General features: G+C 37.2%; 1 protein-coding gene across 1 annotated transcript in view; it reads left to right on the top strand.

The window, feature by feature from the left end:
• LOC140337360 (6-phosphofructo-2-kinase/fructose-2,6-bisphosphatase 4-like) overlaps positions 1-22,700 on the top strand; it is a 31,182-nt gene extending 8,482 nt beyond the window's left edge. Inside the window, 13 exon segments of the mRNA XM_072421085.1 lie at positions 1,350-1,446; positions 2,016-2,082; positions 5,433-5,507; positions 6,749-6,805; positions 7,540-7,661; positions 8,488-8,576; positions 8,931-8,958; positions 9,545-9,800; positions 10,357-10,461; positions 14,500-14,629; positions 16,493-16,555; positions 16,956-17,020; positions 19,202-22,700. Coding sequence (XP_072277186.1) covers positions 1,350-1,446; positions 2,016-2,082; positions 5,433-5,507; positions 6,749-6,805; positions 7,540-7,661; positions 8,488-8,576; positions 8,931-8,958; positions 9,545-9,800; positions 10,357-10,461; positions 14,500-14,629; positions 16,493-16,555; positions 16,956-17,020; positions 19,202-19,261 — 1,214 coding nt within the window. The 3' untranslated portion in view covers positions 19,262-22,700.
• Positions 22,701-22,722: the final 22 nt, after the last annotated feature.

Raw genomic sequence — 22,722 nt, 5'->3', positions numbered from 1 at the left:
AGGTTGGGGACCGCTGCTCCATGGTGTTGGTTTAGGTCCTGCGTCGTTCTGTGATTCCTCTTCCTTTTGGTGCAGAGGAAGCTCCAGGTGCCGCCATCTTCTGCCTTCACTTTCGGTCTTTTTGCTCAGTCATCCAGTTTCACCCTGTGCAGGAGATCGTGTGATGTAGCTGCTATGAGGGGGGTAAAAAGAGAGCCGATCTTACTGCACATGTGTGAGATCGGCATCTCTTTCCTCTTTGGTGGAAATGATGATCCTTCTGTGTATGGCCTGATCTCGGAGCAGCCAGAGCTTCCCGGGATGCGTGACTTCCTGCGCTCCCATTAAATCTCGATCGCCACCGCTGTGAGTTTAGGTACGCTTTAATGATCCTGTGATTAACACATTTGGATGTTCAGGTGGCCTTAATCCACTGTATCTATGGAGGAAAGCCATGGTTGTTACATTACGTGACTTCAAGTAAGAGTTCAATTTCTTTGTACATTGCTCTTTGCCTTGACAGTCATGTCAGTATTGCTGTACTTAAAATAATAAAATAAAATGATCTGAGGAAGATGAAAGCTGTATGATCTTTGGAATATAGTTATCTCTGACATCCCTTCTTCAGATATATGCTAAACTACAGTTGTCTTTTTACCTTGGAGCATTGGACTTCATTTATCCATTTCTTATGATAAGACAGCTCTGCACTGCACTCCTCATATTATCTCCCCATTCTTTAGTAGAAGTGGAAAAATCACAGTTAAAGAAAAAAAAAACCGAATCTAATGTTTAATAAGTAATGCCAATGTACGTATAGTAACACTGAAGTAAATGCTGTTGGGAGTTAGATAAATTCTGATTAGCATTTTAAATATATCAGGGTTTCAACATTTTGGGAAATTATCCTTGCTTCATTATTTAATGAGTCACTGAACACTTATGGAGGTCAGGTGTCCCAATACTTCCCTTGTTTGTTGGCTTACTTGTTGGTGAAACAAAGATAAGATTCTGAGGTTGCACCTTAAAGGCAAATCAACAGCTGCATATTAAAATACCTGTGCTTGGGCGCTCTACTAGCGGAACTAAACTAAAAATAAAAAAAATGTGCATGCTTGAGATCGGCATCGTTCCCCTTGCTGGAAAAAATGCACAGAAGATCAGGGCATACGCAGAAGGAGCAGCCAGAGTCTCCCGGGATGCATGACGTAAGTATCTCGGAAGGCTCTCCGCCACGGCGATCAAGGGACCGTGTTGCACTTAAACAACATTTTTACTTTTTTAGAAGGGTTTTCTACCTTATCCATGTAAAGTCACAATGTTTAGGCACACTTTAGGACCATGTATTACAAGGTTGTCGTTTTTTTCAGTGTTTAATGTCGGGCAGTACCGCAGGGATCTTGTGAAGAGCTTCAGCTCCTTTGAATTTTTCCTTCCGGATAATGAAGAGGGACAGAAAATACGGAAGTGAGTATTTTTTATGATGATCTATATGTAATATACAAAGGAAAATTACCAATTCTGTTAGGCAAAGTGTGAATACTTTCAGTGACCTGTAAAAAATAAAATAAAGAAATATACCGTTAGCTTTGACGTTACATGCTTGTTAAAGGTTTAGGAGTGTGACCATGTAAATCACTATATTGAAGTCACCAGAATGTTTTAACTGTTTACCAACTGATCAAATTTAGTATGGTACTAGAGTGAACATAAATTGGGTAACCTCAGCAGTTTCCTTTTAACTGGTTTAAGTTTGGTTTCCTTTCTGGCTCTAAATCCAGAGCATGCTGGAGATTGTCCATGTAAAGCCCTCCAGCCCCCTTGTACCCTGACCTAGATTACACACAAAGCCACCTCTGTCCTCATTCAGAGGGACTTTTATTGTTGCTGTTATCTACTTGGGGATTACCCAGTCGTTATAAAGTTCCCAAAAGTTTGCTGCTGTTCAATACACATGTCTGGCATCTATAATTTACAGCTTTGTTTAATAAAGTCAAGCTTTTAACACTTTTTCTTTCATACTACTTTTCCTACAGGCAGTGTGCCTTATTGGCTTTAGAAGATGTCAGAAAGTATCTTGTAGATGAAGGCGGGCATGTGGCTGTGAGTATATAAGTCCAGTATGACTTTGCTATTTAATAAATCTCCCCTCCTATTGTGTGATACTTCCCCCACCTCCTAGATTGCAAGCTCTTCGGGACAGGGTCCTCTCCTCCTGTGTCACTGTCTGTCATTTGCAACCCCTATTTACTGTACAACGCTGCGTAATATGCTGGTGCTATATAAATCCTGTTTATTATTATTAATAATAATAATATTAAAAAAGGAGCACTGTTTGTGACCCTTATTTTTATTTATTTTTTGTTTATGACGAATATATGCAGAATTGAGGCTTGTCATCCAAATATTAATCACTGAATATAAGTGATTTGTAATTTACCTTCTAAATCCACAAAACCTTGACAATTTTCAGGCACTCTGCCTATAAAATGTCTGTTTTTTTATTTTGCAATAAACTCAGACTTTGTAGGAAGGGAAAACAAATATAACCTTTCATAGCTTCCCTCCATTGCTGATCTGCACAGGATCTTATTTGAAAAAGGCAGGAAAGGATAGAAGGTATTTACTGTAGTTTGTTGTAAGCGTTGTGTGTGTGTGTGTGTATATAAAGCAAAACTATTTTATGGATTCTATGATATGGAAAGATTTAAAGTGCCTAGTTATTTTTTCTGTGTCCTGCTTTACTGTGTCTCGAAGAAGGAACAGGAAATGAAGGTACATCTCACAAAAGTGAAAATAATGCCTATTTTGCAGTGTTTTGATAGGAACAGGAAGATCACCTTGGTCTATAGTTCCCCAGTGGATCTTCCTCTTATATTTTGCTTCAATGACAATTCAAATGTTTCTCATCAGTTTTTGTCTTGATGACCGTGATCAAGACATATAGGGGGGTTAATCTCCCAAGAAGGGACATAAACAGCAGTGACTGAAAATGTCAGCATGCATAGATGGTTTTCATTATTTCATTATCATTAATAATAGCTGAAATATCATTTATCATTAAAAGATTACATTAGGTATACGAAATGATTCGGTGATTTAAAAGAAAAATACCTCTTGGTTTAGGTTTGTAGTAATCAGTTCATGAATGAATACTCTGTTTGGGTTGGATTACTTGCTGGAATCCCCAAATCACTCCTCAGAACAGCTACCACAATTGGCTTTCAGCACCCACATGGCAATATTACAAATTACCCCTTTACCAAGGCATGAGTTTAATTTACCGGCAAAGATTGATCACAAAATGACCATTTTCAATGGCAATTCAGATGACTAATGTACAGCGCTGCATAATATTTGGTGCTTTTTAAATCCTGTGTATTATTAATAATATTAATAATAATAATAATGACTGACCTCAGACAATTAGAGGTGTACCTTACATGAAAGAGTTTTGCTTTAACATAATATATTGGAATATATTTCATTTTACTGCTTGATCGCACAGAATGTGTAATACAAGGTTCACAGCTTATCTTTATGCAAGGACACACGGCTGTCTGAGAACTAGAATCCCATAATATACTAAGTGTTTATAATTGTTGACTGCTGGCCTTGTAGAAGGTCTTAAAGCTGTTGTTCCCTTTTAAACTGTTAAAATAACGGGAACAAAAACTTTCAAGGTCCATTTAAATTAAAGTAAAAATTTAAAGTCAGATTATTGAGTGATGCAAAATATAATTGAAAGCAGAGCGTGTGAAAAATTGGTCTGGCTTTGTTCATTTATCTTTATTTACTTTTGATAAAGGTTCTAAAAACAGCATGGTGGCTCAGTGGTTAGCACTCTTGCCTTTGCAGCACTGGGTCCCAGGTTCAAATCCCAGCCGGGACACTATCTGCATGGAGTTTGCAGGTTCTCCTTGTTTGCGTGGGTTTCCTCCATGTACATGCAGTTAGGTAAATGGCTTCCCTCCCAAAATTGACCTTTGACTATGGTAGGGACGGTAGATTGTGAGCCCGTTAGAGGAACAGCTAGTGACATGACTATGGACTGTGAAGTTATAATACATTAAATCCACATTGTTGCCAAACATGTCTCTTGCTAATGGGATGTTTAGCTTTAACTAGAGTAGGTTTCAGAACAAAGACCTCTGTTTTTAAATACATTAAATAAAAGACAGGGAAAGATAGAGTTTTCGGCACAAATATAGAAAATATAATTTGTAGTACAAGTTTACATACAAAGTTATGAAATAATTATATTCTTTTTACCCTTTTTATTCTTTCATAATTTTGTATGTAAATTTGTACTACAAATTATATTTTCTATATTTGTCCCGAAAACTCTATCTATCTTTCTCTGTCTTTTATTTAATTACCTTTATATAAACCAGAGTTAGGCACAATCAAAATATATAGATATCCACCACACACTACTCTAATGATATAAAATAATCCTTGGAGTTACCAAAGTCTTGAATGTAGTCTGTAACGAAACAAAATGGGCCATAGAAGACTGTAATAAAAGCAATCATTACATAATTTATGGACTGTATGTTGATTCTGGGTAGTTTGGCTAGCTTTCTGTTTTAACAAGTGCTGTTATATTTTAGAGGAGAGAATAACTTGCAATGTTTAGTCGTTGGTTTTCCAATGGTTTTGTTGCACACTTTCATCATCAGTCTTAATTTCATAAATCCCTTTCATAATTGTCTAACTGTGAATACACTTGGTGCTAACTTACAAGGACATGGCTTATGTGCTACAGACAATATCGTATTTTTCCTTTTTTCTCATTTGTGCATCCAACACATCCTTAAAGCGTACCTAAACTCAACATTTTCACTTTACATAAAAGGGTAGAAGACCGCTATATGTAAAGAAAAAAAAATAAAAAATAAAATATATATATAAGTGCAGCACCCTTACAAGCGGCTACTTCACTAAACCTCTTCAGTGCTTAACCCAGAAATTTTTTTAAGCCGGGTGGGAAGAAATTGTACGTGGGTGGCAGCACCTGTATTGTGACCAAACGCTTCAGTAACCACCCAAAAACAGCGGGGTGGGTGCTAAAAAGTGCCGGGTTGTGCGCCCGGCTAAAAGGGCTTGGGAAGAACCCTGCTTTTCTTGTAGGAAACTTCCTAGCCTGACTATGCCAATTCCAGCTCAGTACGCCTTTTGATGGAACCAGTGTATAGCATGTGAATCAGAAAATTGCCGTTCCTATCACACAGCTTTTTCACTTATTGAGATTAATTTTTTGTGAAAAACTAATCTGTAAACAAAACAGCAGTGTATTTGTCTGTGTACTGATCACAAAGTCCTTTAGCAGAATGCAGGCTTGTGCTAGTCCTAATTTATACATTCTGCTGCTTCAGTCCTAGCTGTGCATGGACATATTATATTACTGGTTTCTTGTGTGTATTGGTAATGAGGCATTTTTCCACCTTCAGGTTTTTGATGCAACAAACACAACACGGGAGAGGAGGGAGACCATTCTTAAATTTACTGATCAGCATGGATTCAAAGTAAGTAGTGTTATACCATTCATTTGTGGGATTATATTGGTGTGTGTGTGTGTGTGTTTTACAGCATTAACAAGTGGAAGCAGCATTTCATGTTTACTTTTTTTTCCTCTACCAATCCCAGGCCTGGTAACAATTTCAAAAACTAAAAAATAATCTGCTTTTTCTAAAGCTTAAGGCTATGTACATATAGGCTTTAGTTTAAAAGGGCAATACGTACAGAAAGCTTTTGCAGAAGTATTTGAAATGCCCCTTTACTTCCAATTTGGGTAAAATCTCTCTTTAAAAAAGTTGGTAGCAAATTGTCCCTGGGAGTAGGATGGGGATTGAGCCAGAAATTCTGAATTGGCTCTTGGTTTCGGGTTAGTAAGACTACATACACACGTCGGATGATTCTCTTCCGATAATCGCTTCAGGACTAGTATCAGATGAGAATCTGGCGTGTGTATAATGCTCGTCTGACATCTTGGCCGATCCGCTAACGAATAACGATTGTAATACAAGTGAAGGGGAGAGAGCACAGCCGGGTGCCGCTCCGTCGTTCTACCCCTCCCCTCTCCATAGAGCAGGACAGAGCTGTATATACAGCGCTTGTTTCGGTTTTTTTTGTTGTGAAAGATCGTTTCCAACGACAATTATTGAACGTCTGTACGCAGCCTAAATGCAGAAGTATTTATTTTAAATTGGGTTGACACTTGTGAGGCTTCCATTTTCTGTAGTCCTTGTATCTCTTTCAATACGGGTATTTATTTGAACTAGTTCCACTTTTAAATTTCCATGATCAGGCAGGTCAGTATTGCAGACAGACAGGCAATGTCCCTTCTGCAATATTATGTCTTTTCTGCTGCTGTCAAATCTGAACTGCACAGCGTCAGCTTTGGTTGCCAAAGAAATCTCCGCTTCCCATGCGTGTGCCCGGAATGAACTCCTGCGTGGGATTTGCATCATCCTGACAAGGCCAATTATATCGCCAAAGATCGACAGAAGGAGGAAGAAGAACAAGAAGATGGCAGCACCCTTCAATGAAACGTGGATAGGTATGTCAAGCAGGTTTAGTTCTGATTTAAAGGTAAATCTTTCTGAATCCTTGTCATAGGATAGTTTCTATTTACATCAAATTTAAAATGACATAGGCCACCAATGGATAGAATTATTGCAATTATTTGATCAGAAAAAGTAATTTCTGGCCTACTTGTAAATAATTCATGAACTAAAAATGTCTCCTTTCCTCCCTGTACATATAGACATTCTTTGTGGAGTCGGTGTGTGTGGACCCGGAAGTTATTGCAGAGAACATTGTGGTAAGTAATATACCCAATCTTTACCATTTATTCTTGGTTAGAATAAACCTTTCACATTTGAAGATTTCATACAGATAAATGCTCAGTCTTTAGCGTTTGTTTTAAGCAACAGCATTGTTATGGTCTACAGGGAGTGGGTACATTGAGCAGGGGGATGCGTTATTGTAAACCATTTCGGTCATTATTTGTCTGCTGTTTCATGATCTGGGGCAGCAAACTGCTAAATGACGTTATGAACAGCTGTACTAATGCTAGAAAATACAGTGTCCACATGGAGTATAATTCTCCTGTATGGGCATTATCCAAGTACTCAAAAATAATACTGTGACACACAGCCAGGTTCTAGTCCACTGAGCCCGGTGTTCTGGAGCAGTTCAAACTGGCCCAAAACATATTTCAACCAATGAATGGGCAATTGGTCGGCAGCACACTGATTTGGTCATTACTTTTCTCTAACAAAAAATATTTGTTCTCTATGTGAATATTCAGCTAGATAAGACGCAAGTTCAGTCACTACAGAAACCCCAAAGTGTTAGCACTGTTACTGCGGGTACTTTTATTCGTATTTACCCCATTTTTAAGTAAACGGTCGCAGTCGCTGGAAACAATCAAGCCTAGGACTTTAGTTGGTCGCAGTGTTGTCATGATGAACTGCATAGGGAAACAATCTGATGCTGCTGTAAGAATTAGAAAAACTAAAACTTACTTACAGGTGTATCTCCTTTTATTTGTAGCAAGTAAAGTTGGGCAGCCCAGACTACTTAAACTGTACCATTGAGGAGGCCACTGAAGATTTCATGAAGAGGATAGATTGCTACAAGAACACTTATGAGACGCTGGATGAAAACTTTGATAAGTATGTAATTTCTTACACCATCTCCCTTTCCTTTAGTACAGTGTATTATACTTAGTCTATATATAGGCAACGGTTTACAGGATGGCTGCATTTTTGTAGCCATTTTTTTTATGGTCTAAACTCGCAAGGTAATCTAGGAATGTTCGAAATGTAGATTTTTTTTTAATTGTTTTCTCCCTTATTATTTTTTTCCCCTTAATCTGCATTTGTTTTTTCTGGATACCAGTAAGTCTCCTCTGCCCAAACAAACAAAGTTCTACCATTCACTTATAGGCCATCTGCTATCATGGTAGGACTTTGTTGAAGAGGATACTTACTGGTATCCAGAAAAACAAATGTCCAGAGTCTGTAAATTTAGTGGTCCGTGACGTCCAAAAGGTTGGGGACCACTGCACTGAGGAGCTTTACCAAGCATAATACATATAGGTACTGAGCAGACTAAGTATTTATTGCCTAAAAAGTCCCTTGAATCACCAAGATATTTCTGCAGATAAATTCATTGACTAGATGTTATATTTTGATGGGATGTTGGCAGATTTAACAATTGATTCAACCTCTTTTAAATAATAATACTATGTCTAAATCCTGGCAAAGTGAAACATTTCTTATGAAGTAAACCTATCCCACCTTCATTTTTTAAATACATATTTCAAAATACAAAGTAAATTCAGAGGTGAAAGCAGCTGAAAAGTTATGCAGAACTTGATTCATTCATTTCACGCTTGGGAATGAAGTTAAGATGTTCATAGTTTTGTAACAGCTTAGTTGTACATGGATGTCAAGATTGTTTTTAAATGTGAAGTTAACTCTTTGTTTTCTGTTGTAGGGAGTTGTCCTATATTAAAATCATGGATGTTGGCCGCAGATACCTAGTTAACCATGTGAATTTTATGCAAGACCATGTGAAATTTAGAGGCATAACAGACGGAAGGTAAAAGTCCTTATATGCAGGGAATGAGATGTCTCCTGTCTAGCTTTCATACGCCCTAAGGAGATAAGGTGATTTAGTTTGCTTTGCAACGTGGAGTTTTGAAAACAAGCCAAGTCTTAGTTAACCTTTGCAATTTCCAGCCTAACAAGTTCCAGCGTTGACACATATGTACATTTGTAGCAATTCTTGAAAACTATTTTTTTTATTTGTACACCATTTTGTTTTGGATGAGTAAATGACAGTGATCATAAGCAATAGTGATCTGAATGATTTTAAGTTGACAAAAAAAAGACTTTTCAGTAAAACATTGCGATGATGGCCACAAAGGCATAAGCATCTGGCTGTGTACCTGCTCAATGTACACATGCAGGGAAGTTAGAAAATGATGCAAAAATGAGGAGGGGGGGGGATATATTTACCTGCATTTATTTGCTGTTATTGGGCTTGAGGCCGACCTAAAACTGTAGGTGAAACCACAAAAATAATTAAATCTCTAAATGTTCAGTTCTGAGTAAATAGCTTGAGGGTGGGACTTTTTCATATGTAAGAAATTGGCATTAGTAAGCTATTTGTATTGTTCTGCTATTCTGGTTAACCAAACCCAGCATTATGTTGACCAATTATTTATTGATGCAGTTATGAATAGGGAAGTAACATTCTATCAGGTGCAATCCATGTAATTAGGACATCCCTGGTGTAACATCCTCAACCTGTTGTAACATGGTTTGCAGAACTTTTCTTATTTCCCAATCGCCTTGCTTATCATTTCCCAATGATTTTAAAATTGTACTTCCGTCAGATGAAACCTAAAAAGATGCGTTCTATCTAATTTTGTTTCCACTCCCATGGCATGTACCTTTCCTTGAAGTGTAATTTTAGTTTTATGTAAGAGAAAAACAATCCCTTCTGTTTAAACTGCTTACAAATTGTATGTAGGTGTCCTTGGGCTTAGACAGATGTCTGGTATGTATGTTTTGTTGTCTCATCTGTGTCACTTATAATTGTCTAGAAGATCTAATGTTTTGTCGCACAATTCAAAGCATTTTTTTTTCTTTATTTAGTTTGCTAAATGCTTGGCGAAGTACATCCATGAACAAAACATCCATGATCTGAAAGTGTGGACAAGTCAGATGAAGAGGACAATACAGACAGCAGAGGCCCTGGGTGTACCATATGAACAGTGGAAAACCCTAAATGAGATCGATGCTGTAAGTGTCCTTCCACAGCCTATGATTTAAAATGTTTTCCTAACCAAATACAAATCATAATTCATTGTCAGAGTTTAGATATTTTAATAGCTGTGCCCCTGATATTTTTTCGCATTGGTCAGAACTTTTTTGCTTTAAAGTTTGGTATTCTGTAATTGCCTTTCTGACCAAATGGCGCGGACAGCTCGGCCTGTGTTGTATCTTTGGGGTGTACTCTACTTCACTGTCAACAGGCTGCAGGGCGGTGGTATGATAACTTTAGTTGATACTAAAGTGTTACCTGGAGGAGTTTCCCCTTCTAGCAGTTATTGCAAGAACAATGTGTAAATTGCACATTGTCTTGAAATAATAACTTCCTCATTTAAGTGTGTGTCACAGGTTTTCAGAAATTCAGGCAAATCATCCAGATGGCGAGGGGGATATATATATATATATATATATATATATATATATATATATATATTTTTTTCTTTTACATTATTTGACTTTGCATATATTGAGAAATAAAAAAATGCATATTTGATGCATAGAAATGGCCCTCTTGTGTTTCTACTAGGGTGTATGTGAGGAGATGCGTTATGAAGAAATTCAGGAGTCCTACCCTTTGGAGTTTGCTTTGCGTGACCAAGATAAATACAGATACCGCTATCCAAAAGGAGAGGTTGGTGAGCTTTTTGTCAGAATATCCAAAAATGTCACTGGTTGTGATAGCATGAGCATTGCTGCCACGTAGCAGGTTGCCACTGCCACGGGACAATAAGGAACATGCAAATTTGCTTCCAGTGATTTTTCTGCCTTTATAGTTTTCCTATCTTCACTACAATTATTAATATTCCATTCAACCTGACCAATAATCTCAATAGATTTCCGAACTAATTGCAAGGCTCTGAAACTTTTTTCTTTAATATAATTTTTATTGAAGGCAAGGATAACGAGACACAGATACAAAATAAAACCACAAGGTTTTTACACAATATAAAAATAATTTGTACATAACATACAATCTTCTGCAGTCAAGAAATAGTACAAATCCTACCAAGAAATAAAACAGGTGAATTGTATACAGTTTTAGATAACGTCATCCATGCCCATACATTTTTATATTGTCATGACCAAACATAAACTTTAATAAATTGCATAAAATAAAAACACAATAAGCGCGGGTCAGAACCAAGTCCCAGAACCGAGGCATACCCTCATACCTTACGACTTTGAAACTTTTGTAAAACAATGATACTTCCCCTGCTGATCTGATAGCCAGTGAACTAGGAATCCTCCAGAGTTCCTCAGTGCAGGATGCCCTTACAGGGGCTAGATTGGATCACACAGAGTTCAAACTACAAGCTCAAACTAAGCTTGCATTTACTTTAAATTGTTAGACATTTAAAAGGCTGCAGTTTCTTTAGTAGTTAATATTGTGTGGACAAGGCCTACAGTCAGTCTGTGTGGACATAAGTGAAATTCCTGAAGATATTGGAGCTAACCAGCCAGATGCAGCAAGGAGGTGGTCACAAAGCTCCTGTAACCTCCTTAGGCCTACTACAAGATAGTTACTGTTGTGGCAGCAAATCTCTCTGAGCTAGCAAGAAACTCTCTGGGTGGGGCTCAGCTACAATATCACTGTACCTCTCTTTAATTCCATGTCTACCGGGACTTGCCTGGGAATAAAGAGTCTGGGGTGCACCATATTGACAAGTCCCACGTCTGGCTCTGAAAGTTCCTTCTGCTTCCATGCACTGGTGTACAGGTGCACCAAAGATAATTACACACATTTCATTGCCCACTAATGGTACAAATCCAGTATTTAGGAGCCCAGAAATGTGTGCTTACACCACCATTCCTGAGTCATGCCTTCACTATTTTTGCAGAATTTTATTAAAATCTTGGCACAAAGGAGCAGCAGGTATGTATGTTCTGTGTTCAAGGATCATATTGCAAGTCGGAAATTCCCTTTTTCCTGCAATACCACCAACACTCCCCAGGGATTGACAGTGGAGTAACTGTCATCCCAATATTGATTTATTACCATGTGCATAAATCTTGATTTTGGACTGCAGGATCATCCATTTGAAGTGCTTTATAAGGATAAGAAATTGCATTTTGCAACAACTGCTCTGACGTTCTCTGTTCATCCACTGATGAAGCCAATCTGCGAAACGCGTCGGGATGAGACCGTTATTACCCGTATCATCTCATCTTGAGTCAGACAATTGACTGTCTGGTTTTTGCAGGGAAGCCCCTTGGATAAACCCATCCGCAGGGCCGACTCTTTATCCCGTTTGTTACATGCTGTTTATGACTACATTGTTATCATTGATTTGTTTTGCTTTTGTGGGCATACCTCCATGGATGCCCTAAATACACTTATATTGATTTTTTTTATTGGGAATGAAAAAACAGTCTTTTGCATTCTTTTTTAAAATCGTGGCACTTTAAATCCAGTAAATGACAAGAAACGGTACAAAGGTAAACAGTAAACCCGGAGGGAAAAAACTGTTGTAAACACCTTAAAAACAGATGTTTCCTATAATCAAATTTAACCAAACAGGGTGTTGGCGAGTACAGCTTTCTACTTATCCCATCAATTGACACTTACTGACTGACAAGATGTAAAAGGTGTTTATAACAACTACAGCTTTTTTTCTTCTGACAGTTTTTTTTTTTTTTTTTTCCTTCTGATTAATTCTGCAAAAATGGTGAAGGCATGACATTTCTTGGCTCCCAAATACTAGATTTCTACCATTATTTGGCAATGAATTGTGTGTAATCATCTTTGATGCACCAGTACACCAGTGCTTGGGCAGCAGGAGGAACTTTCAGAGCCAGACATGGGACTTTTTGATATATTTCACCCTAGACTCTTTATTCCCAGGCAAGTCCTGGGATGTGACTCCATCCTCAGTCTATTCATGCCAGTGAAGTCCATGTTTCCATATTGTGTATGGGAACAACTGCAGACTCAGCTACTTCTTGTGCGTTTTAATGTACGCCATCCCAGGAAATATTTATCCTAACAGCTGTGTCCTGTTTATCACTGAGCTGTTACCTACCTAACCTGACCTGCTTAATGACTGCAAAAAATAACAATCCTAGCTATAAAGATGGGATATCATCAACTAATAGCAAACACACAGGTAATTTAACTAATTGGCACTCTGTATAATTGTATTAGAGCTTTCCTTATTAATATAGGTGACAGATGTCCATTTTGATAGACTCCGTAATACATCTTTTGAGTTTTGTTTAATAAGGGACTTTATCTTTACTTAAATACAAACTTGAATAGGAACAATAAACAAATAATTGTGCTTCAGAATATCTGACCACACCATTAACACATGCCTATTATTTTACATTCATGGGAAAAAGGAAGTACACCTTCTATCAAGTCTAGGTTATAACCTAGCATTGGACATGCTAACTGAGGCCTGTAAAGATTATTACTAAATAGTGTTTTTATAGCGCCAACATATTATGCAGCGCTGTACATTAAATAGGGGTTGCAAATGACAGACAGTGAGGGGAGGACCCTGCCCAGAAGAGCTTACAATCTAGGAGTTGGGGGAAGTATCGCACAATAGGAGGGGGATGTGGAATGGTGAGAAGTAGTGAGGGGTTGAAAAAACAGAAGACGGGGGGTACATTTGAAAAGATGATAGAGATTTGGGGGTTTTAGCAATTTTTCTGAGCTTTGCACAGTTTGATCATGGGGTGTCAACATGTGAATATTATTTCTCCCTGTAGAAAAGTGGAAATTGCCTATAATCCTTCCCAGATTGATGGGCAGCACCAACTTCTTCTCTAAGATCATTGCAGATGTCTTTCCTCCTAGGCGCTGTGTTGGGCACAAATGAATGCCCCATACCAGCAATCTGCCAAAACTTCTGTTTTTCTAGAGGAGCTGATCATTACACTTGCTCATGGGCATTTATTTTGCTGCTACTGCTAACAATAACAAAACACGTGTGTAATATGCCCTGTGTCATGCCCTCACACAATACAGAACATGGCCACATATGTGATACCGTGCTCCGATCCCGCGGTGTGCATTCCGGCTGCTTCCGTCCTCTTCTCTTGGTATCCCTCCCTAATTTTCGGGGTAGGTTTAATTTTTGGGGAACACAGTGTATATAGCACTGGGCTAGCACGTGGAAATAATGTCAATACCCCTCAAAATTTTACGGCCCTGATAGTGTTCTAGTTGGGATTTCTACCTTCCTCTTGCCACTCACCCCTCTTCCCCAAATGAAAAACCTCTCTCTTCTCTCTCTGCCTATAATCTCCCTCCCCTAGGAATATATCGCTTATTATTGGCAAGAAAGTTTTTTTTTTTTTCCCCCTTTCTTCTTTTATCCTACTAAAAAAAAGGGTATCTACAGTCTTTACAATCAGAGACCAAGGCTTCAAATTGAAATTTTCATAAAAATTACAATCCAAATGATCTATGATATTGCATCCGACAATGCGAGGAATCCCTATCCTAGAACAATAATGGTTCATTTACCATTGAATCTGAAAACTGCAAGGCTTTTATTAAGGGGTCATTCATGGATTGACCCCTTAATAAAAGCCTTAATCATTCATTCATTCGAGGATTTTCCCTTCTTAGTTTGTTGTATGTATTTTTTATGGTGTGTGTGTGTTTTTTATCTTAGACATAATATGAGAACGTTGAACTATCCTTTTTCTTTTTCTCCAGTCGTATGAGGACTTGGTACAACGTCTTGAACCTGTGATCATGGAACTGGAACGCCAGGAGAATGTGCTGGTTATTTGCCATCAAGCTGTCATGCGCTGCCTGCTGGCCTACTTTTTGGATAAAAGTGCAGGTACACACCTGGAAAGATGGAGGGCGGGGGGAGACTGACTAAAGGGGAAGTGCTGTCTACATATTATGTTAACTTTATTCTGTCGGTATCAATAGGTATTATATATGTGCAAAGTTTTGGCTGTCTATTTTATTATTTGTAACAAATTCTTTAAAGAGAGCCAGAAACCTTCCCCACTACAAAGGATTTCAGTCCACAGACCTTGCTTGGTCCAGTTGACCTAAAATTATTTATAAATGTAAAAGTACAGACTTGCTCATCGTATATTTTATTTATAGCGTACCTAAACTCAACATTTTTACTTTACGTAGAAGAGTAGACAACTCTTCTAAATAAAGTAAAATGTTGCTGTTTATTTTTTTTTTAGGTGCAACACCCTTTTGGGTGCAGCACCGCCCCTTTGTCTTGATTGCAGCGGCGATCAAGACTTAATGGGAGCGTAGAGCCCTCCAGGATACCTACATCATGCATCTTGAGAGACTCTGGCTGCTCCTTTTGCACATGCCTGATCTTGGCCATGGGCAGAAGGGGCATTTTTTTCACCAAGGGGACAGAGATGCCAATCTCGCTTCTTCCTTCACGGCGGCTTTGTCACCCGATCTCCCACCTGTGCAGTGCAAGATCAGGTGACGTAGCAAGAAGATGGAAGAGAAGACAGAAGATGGCGGCAGTAAAGGTGTTCTAATTCTGTCCGTATTTCCATGCAAAAAGCTTTACATTTTTTTGAATGGAATTTTATCTTACATTGTAGGCCTATAATATTAAGGCAGAACTCACCGAAATATGTCCAATATTTAAAATTAAACTTAAAAAAAAAATCTGTTAAACAAATAGTGAAACATGTAAAAAAAAAAAAAATAAATATATATATTATGTCCAGTTGACCTAAAATTATTTATAAATGTGAAAGTACAGACTTGCTCATCGTATATTTATTTAAAGCGTACCTAAACTCAACTTTTTTACTTTACGTAGAAGAGTAGACAACTCTATTTTTTTTTTTTTTTAGGTGCAACACCCTTTTGGGTGCAGCACCGCCCCTTTATGTGAGTCCTCCCCTCCTGTATCACTGTCTGTATTAGTCTGTCATTTGCAATCCCTATTTTTTGTACAGCGCTGCGTAATATGTTGGCGCTATATAAATCCTGTTTAATAATATATATATATATATATATATATATATATATATATATATTATATAAAGGTCTCTTTGTATTGGACTCAATACAGCTATTTTGGAATGAATCCAATACAAAATTATTTGAATTTCCTGCTGCTCCTCCCGCCCGCACCAACGCATGCAACAACGTCACCAGGAAACCCCGGAAATCGTCTCTGCACATGCTGGGAGAAGATCGAAGAAAGAAGACGTGTCCCCAGGAGCTGCAGGGACCAGCAGGAGGACAGGGGACGGGACGACAATGGAATAGGGTAAGTGGGTTTTTTTATGTTTAAGGTGACCCCGAGTGTGGCTCCGGATTACCTCTTTTTGCTTGGAAAATCCACCCCAAGTCACATTCGGGAATACCGCTAGGGGGGTTAAAGAGGTTCAACACAAGAGATGCAAGTTCCCCAGGACATTGACAAGTTTTGCACTGAAAAGCCTAATTCCAAGGTATAAGCACTTTGGGTGGGGTCTGTGAGGATCCCTGCATCCCTGTGTTGGCTCTTTTTGATTATTTTTACAGCGAGTAGGTGCTACATTTGTGTAGCTTTTTTAAATATATTTTTACACAAATTGTAAATGTTTGTTAAAGTACCGGTTACCACCTATCAAAAATATATGCTTGATTTTCACATTTCTGGACTTTGGGTCGCCAGGCGTCACAAATCCTTAACCTCATATTGTATGTTATTTTACAGATGTGCTGCCTTACCTCAAGTGCCCCTTGCACACTGTCTTGAAACTCACTCCTGTAGCATATGGTAAGTCCCTGTGCTGTTCACATAATGGCAATGCTTCTGTTTTATTTTTTTTTGGTTCTTCTTTTAAGTTTTTTTCAGGGTTCGGCTTCTTACCTACCGGTCAAGCAGGCCCTTTTTTTTTTGTTTCCTTCCAGGTAATTGTAGTGTGTATCGAGGCTTGAAAAAATATGTTGGGTGAATTGTTTGGCCAAGAAAGAACATTGTAGTTTGCCTAGTTGTCATGCTGACAAACTTTAAGATGTTCTTTGTCTTGAACTTGCAGATGGTCATACAGCGAGCATTAAAAAAATTTAGCTTCCATTGTTTTCTCTAGAGGCTTACATTACACATAAGAGGAATATTTATTTAGAAAGTTTTAGTATTCCATTTTTTTTAAATATAAACTTTTATCTTTGCACAGGTTGCAAAATAGAAGAAATCAGTTTGAATATTGATGCAGTGAACACACACAGGGATAAGCCAGAGGTATGTGACATATCATTTGCAATGTTTGAAAAATATTCACCCATTAATGTTTTGTTTTTGACATAGAGTGAAACTTCTTTTACCCAAAACAAACTACCATATAAACTGAAATGTTACCCATTTAGAATATTAGAGTACAAAGTTAGGCTACAAAAATGTGATCGTCACTGCAGTCAGAACAATGATCAATATTAGTGCTAATAATTTTACCTAAACAAATACACAGTGTGTCATTTTTAAAGCCTCTTATATAAAAGGAGAAAATCCTTAAAATCACGCTCTGGGCTTGGCCTATAGATTTTACGTGTAAACACTTTACCATCTACTAGTATGATCTGAGTAGAAACCAAAAAGGGGGCATCTCCTTTTATATTCAAGTATATATGATGTTTAGCTTCATGTATAAGGTAAGGTAACCAGATTGTCTAAGTTTATTTTAGTAGTCTTCCTAAACACACATGAAGTTGTAGATTTCCTTACAAGCTCTGTCTTGGACCAGTCCCCAAAAATGCTTTGAAATCCAATATTTTCCATGCTATAAAAGTAATTTTAAAAAAAAAGTAAATATCAACTTATTGATGAAATTCCTACTGATCACATGACCCCCAGCTACATTGGCCATGTAATATCCATTGGTGGATTATGGCATTATGTTGGAATAGGCTAGCTACCAGTCATCAGAACAGCCGTGCTTGAATGGTCTGTATTGTTTTACCCAATGGCCTCTGATTTGTAACTTTGTTCTTTTTTAATAAGTGAACATTTTTATTTTGCACACATCACAAGCATCAACAGTCTCCCCTTTTCCTTATATAAAGCTAATTTTTGAGTATGTATAACCAAAAAAATACATTTATCTACTTGCACCACATGCATATATAACAAATGTTTCAACATGGTCAGTTTGTTTCTGGTGCCAAGTAAAATATGAGCTCTTTTATTACTAAGATTTCTGCATCTTCATGACCATGATAATACAAATTGTTTTCTGTGGTTCTGCTTCATAGAACGTAGACATATTCCGATCACCTGAGGCAGCCCTGCTTACTGTACCTGAACTCCCCGGATCATCCACACCTTGGTGCCATTTTTTTTTTATTTATGTTACTGCTGACACATTATTCTATTTTATCAAATTACATCAATCCCTACATAATTATGGATCATCTTTATAAAGTCCTATTTAATCGAACAAAAAGAATCATTTCAAATAATTGTTTTATTTAGGTCAATCTACATCAAAATCATAATCAATCTGTAAAGAGCCAAGCCTGCATATAAGATTTCTGCATGCAAATGTAGTAATTTATGCTTTTTATTATTTCTTTTAAGTAGCACTGTATGAAGAGGAACTAAATAAATTTAAAAAAGTGTAAAATTGGTACACACTATTAGAAATATTGTTTGTCAAAATGGTTTGTTTCCCATAAAAATCAACAGTAATTTAAAAGCAGCTTGTGGTATTGTGAGTTGGGAAGCTTTGGAAGAAAAGCAAGTGCCCATGCAGGATCCCAAAATTATACTAATTTTCATGCTGAATACTGCAGTCACCCGCATACATGGGGCCGGCCGCCACCCGCATTCATGAGCGGGCGGTCTATTTAAATTTGGCAGCTCACAAAGACTTTTGTAAGAAACCCCAGTACCTCTATCCGTAAACTATCACCAAGGCCCGAAGCATAAGTAAAACTAAGGATTCTGGATTTCTTGGAGTAAAGGGAACTAACTGACTTTCAACAGCATATACTTTACTAAAGCAAAGCAATGATCATCATATACAATTGAGGACTACATTCCTTGTCTGTGTATGCTTTTAGAGAGCTGTGCCCTCTGCATTCCACACCGCTGAGTGGGCTAATCTGCTGCTGTGCTTGGCATGCTCAGAATTGAAAGGGGCACAGGAAGAAGTTATGGAATTTCTTTCCATGTGCAGAAATAGAATGATGGTATGTAATGATATTATGATTATAAAGGCAGATACCTGAAGGCACAGACATTGCCTGCTACTGACCTCCTTTCTTAGTAACACTTTTTCTAATTATGCTAAATATTCCAAAGAATCCGAGTTATTCAAATATAATTATCCAGGCATATCAAAGTGCTACTATCTTTTCTTGCTTGGCTTAAACTTCAGGAAAACCTTTTCATAATTTCTAACTGGCCATTTTCTTTCTGTTTCAGAATGTTGATGTAGATCGCACAAGTGAAGAAGCTCTGAAGACTGTACCAAATCATCTTTAGCGGAAATGTGATAATGTCCCTTTCCTCCATTGCACTGCAGGACCCTCTGGCAGCTGATGGGGTTACAAAATGTGAAACTCTAATTATCAACTCATTTTATTGTGGAACAGAATTGGGTGGGGATGTGGGGAGTCCAAACTTCAGGCAACTTTTTTTTTTTTAACAAAATCTGTCGGGTATTTAAAGTTTTGTTTATTTACTAGTAAGATCTCCCCTCACTATTTCTGTGTGCTCATGTCACTAGGACAGGAAAACACAGAACTAATAAAAACAGATAACGCCTTCCCATTTTACAAAATCTCATTACAAGAGATTCAGTCTCTTCTGTCTAAAGTTACGTACACATATCAGATTATTGTCTCAAGACGATTGGTCTTGCTGAGCTCCGGCAAATCTGATGTGTACAGCGGTCCCCCAACACCTTTTATCAATCTGCCATGTTGTAATGAAAGAGCACTATTCACTATTATGGAGACAAATACAGGGAAGTGGTTTCTCTCTCTCCTCCTAATGAACGGAATAGTGATTTGTGACCAGCGCTCTTTCATTCCTTTATCTGTTGCTGGAAACGATCACAAAGATTGTTACCAGTGACAATCATCTGATATTTGTACAAGGCTTTACCCTTCCCCATAATATTTATTAAAAAAAAAAAGTTTGCTAGAGTTGGGACTTTATCCAGTATCCTCTCGTTTAAAAAAAACAAAAAAATACTTAAGGCACTCATACTGTAAAATATGTTCTTTTTTTATCACTCCATTTTATCTGAAAGCTTGAAATATATTTCATGGGTTAACAGATGGCCATGGTTTCTAGACAGTTGCAGTTTCAAACTATCATTTTTTTTTTTAACCCTGCTAATGGAAACTCTATTTTCCATAAAGGAACAAACACATTATCAGTATCCACCTTTGTTGGTTGTGTAAAGACGAATTCAGGAGTTAATGCAATACTGGCCACAAAAGTCATCTTACATGTAGATTCCATTCTGAGTGCATGTGGCCTATATTACCCTTTGGTTTTATATGGGCACTGATTGGTTAAATCACCAAATGGTTCCTTATCTTTAAAGGATCACCTTTGAAGCCATATAGATCGCCAATGTGATTTGCAATGGTTATCCAGATGATTCAGCCTGGAATTGACCTTTAAACACTGGAAGAGAGTTAGAAACCGTTAGAAGTTCCTACCGACTTGAATATATGAGTTTGTGTATGGATGTTCTTGTATATGGTTGTTCTCACTTCTATAGTTCAGACAGTCTGAGTATTGAAGATATGGGATTTGCAAACTGCCATAGAAGTTATGGATAGCAGCTTCCATATTTATTCTTAGGTTTTTATGAAAACACAAATTAGGTTAAACTTAGACGGCTTGTGAAATGGAAACATTATAAATAATGTGGCACCAAAGATTGGGGTTTTTATTAGTAAGTAGATTATTATACCACAATTGGATATAGTTAAAATTCAAAATTTTTTAATTACACATATGAAAAAATAGTAACAATTTGAACATATAAAAGAGTTAAAATATCAGTGTGATCGAGGCATTTAAATATATGGTTTTATAGTATAGTATAAATGGAATAGTTTTACTTAATAGATAAATATCATACATAGGATAGTTTCACTTGGTAAAACTTCTCACAGAGTCTTCTCTGCTTTATTAGACCATGTTAGGTATGTTAGATAGAATAGTTAGGTTTCCTCTGAATGTATAGGAATATAAAAGTTCTTTATGATTACAATTTTCAGACTGGGATGTGATTTTGATTGGTACTGCCTTTAAAAAAAGGAACTGAAGGAGAATATTATTAATAATATTGTTATTAATTAACAGTATATAGCGCCAACATATTATGCAGCGCTGTACATTAAATAGGGGTTGTAAATGACAGACAGTGACACAGGAGGAGGAGAGGACCCTGCCCCGAAGAGCTTACAATCTAGGAGGTGGGGATATGATGGTAATGCTCTTCTGTAATGAAACAGACACCAAACCATATAACAAAATATGGAATGTGTGAGAGATTCCTGGTTTATATAGAGATCCTGTTGTTTAGTGTTGATTCTCACTATTCCTCATTGCGACCACAAGATGTATCCAATGTAGTGATCAAAAGCAGAGAATATTTTTTCTTATCTATCTTGCATTTTAATTGTTTCCATTTTTGGTATAATAATTTAAACTAAAACCCCCAATCTTTGGTGCCACGTTATTTATAGTTATCCTTAAAGGGGTAGATTTACACAATTACTAATTGAATATTCTGCCCTGGTCTTAGACACCAGTATTGCTCTAAAATGGAAACATTACAGAACATGGAAATTTATTCTGCAGGATGCACGGTTTAAGATGTAAGAAGTATGATCTTTCATTTGTCTAAATTTAAAATGGAGCTCAGGAATAAACATTAAACAGAATAACCATCAGCAATAAATATATTTTCTATTATAAATATCATTTGTAGCTAAAAAATGTGGCCCTATATGTGGTAAATGTTCAGATGTGAGATACCATTACATCTGTGGCTGCTATTCAGAGTTTGCTATACAATTAGGCTCCCAGCAGCCAACTCTTTGTACTCCTCCACTGCTTCAGTGCTGCACTGCCGTGTGTCTGAAGTGGAGGTTGTGGCAGCCTATAATTCTACTTTATTAGTATTTCACCACTCTATGTAGGTCATGACTCACTGGTAGGCCAAGCACAATACATTTTTCCAACTCCGTAAAGATTTATTAGTTGTTCAGCACCGTGACCCCCACAATAATTTTGTACAACAGTCGGTATCTGTATGACCGAAGTCCGTCCATACAATTCTGCACTGCTGATGGGACAAAGTTGTTTTTTTAAAATTAGAACAACCATTGGTATATGTAACCTCTTTATTCTTTTTGTGTTTGCTTTAAATGTAAAGTGTGAAATGGTTTAATTCTTCTTCAGCTGCTGAATGTTGAGGGCATCAGGTTTATTAGCAATGTGCAATATGTACAGGACTGCTCTCTGCTATGGAAAATGCCATCTTTACATTAAGAGGGGAAGGCAAGGGTTCAAAAAATTTCTTTATTTACAGTTTATTAATTTTGTGTAACATTGTCTTACAAGCAGGGAAGAAGTTTAATCTTGAGAATGTATAAAGTAATCTGTATGTACAATTACAGCACAAAATAATTACAAAGAAATGTAAATGTATAGTGTAATGTAAAGTTCCACTCACTATGTTTTTTCTTGCTCAGAATGTTTGCTTTCCGATATCATTTTTTTAATGTTTGCGAATATTTCTGTTTATTGTCAATTCAGTATTGTATATTTTTGACCAAATAATGGTCTTTCCAGAGAGCCTTTTAAGTATAATGAAGTTTAGGTATTACACAATGCATTTTACTAGCATGTAGGTATGAGTGGACCATTATAAAGCCTCAGTAATTTTTAAAAACTGTTTTTAATTTTTTATATAT

Source organism: Pyxicephalus adspersus, chromosome 8 (assembly GCF_032062135.1).
Source record: "Pyxicephalus adspersus chromosome 8, UCB_Pads_2.0, whole genome shotgun sequence".
Lineage (NCBI taxonomy): Eukaryota > Metazoa > Chordata > Amphibia > Anura > Pyxicephalidae > Pyxicephalus > Pyxicephalus adspersus.
Note: the sequence above shows the minus strand (reverse complement) of the source record. Positions and strands in the feature narration are given on the sequence as shown.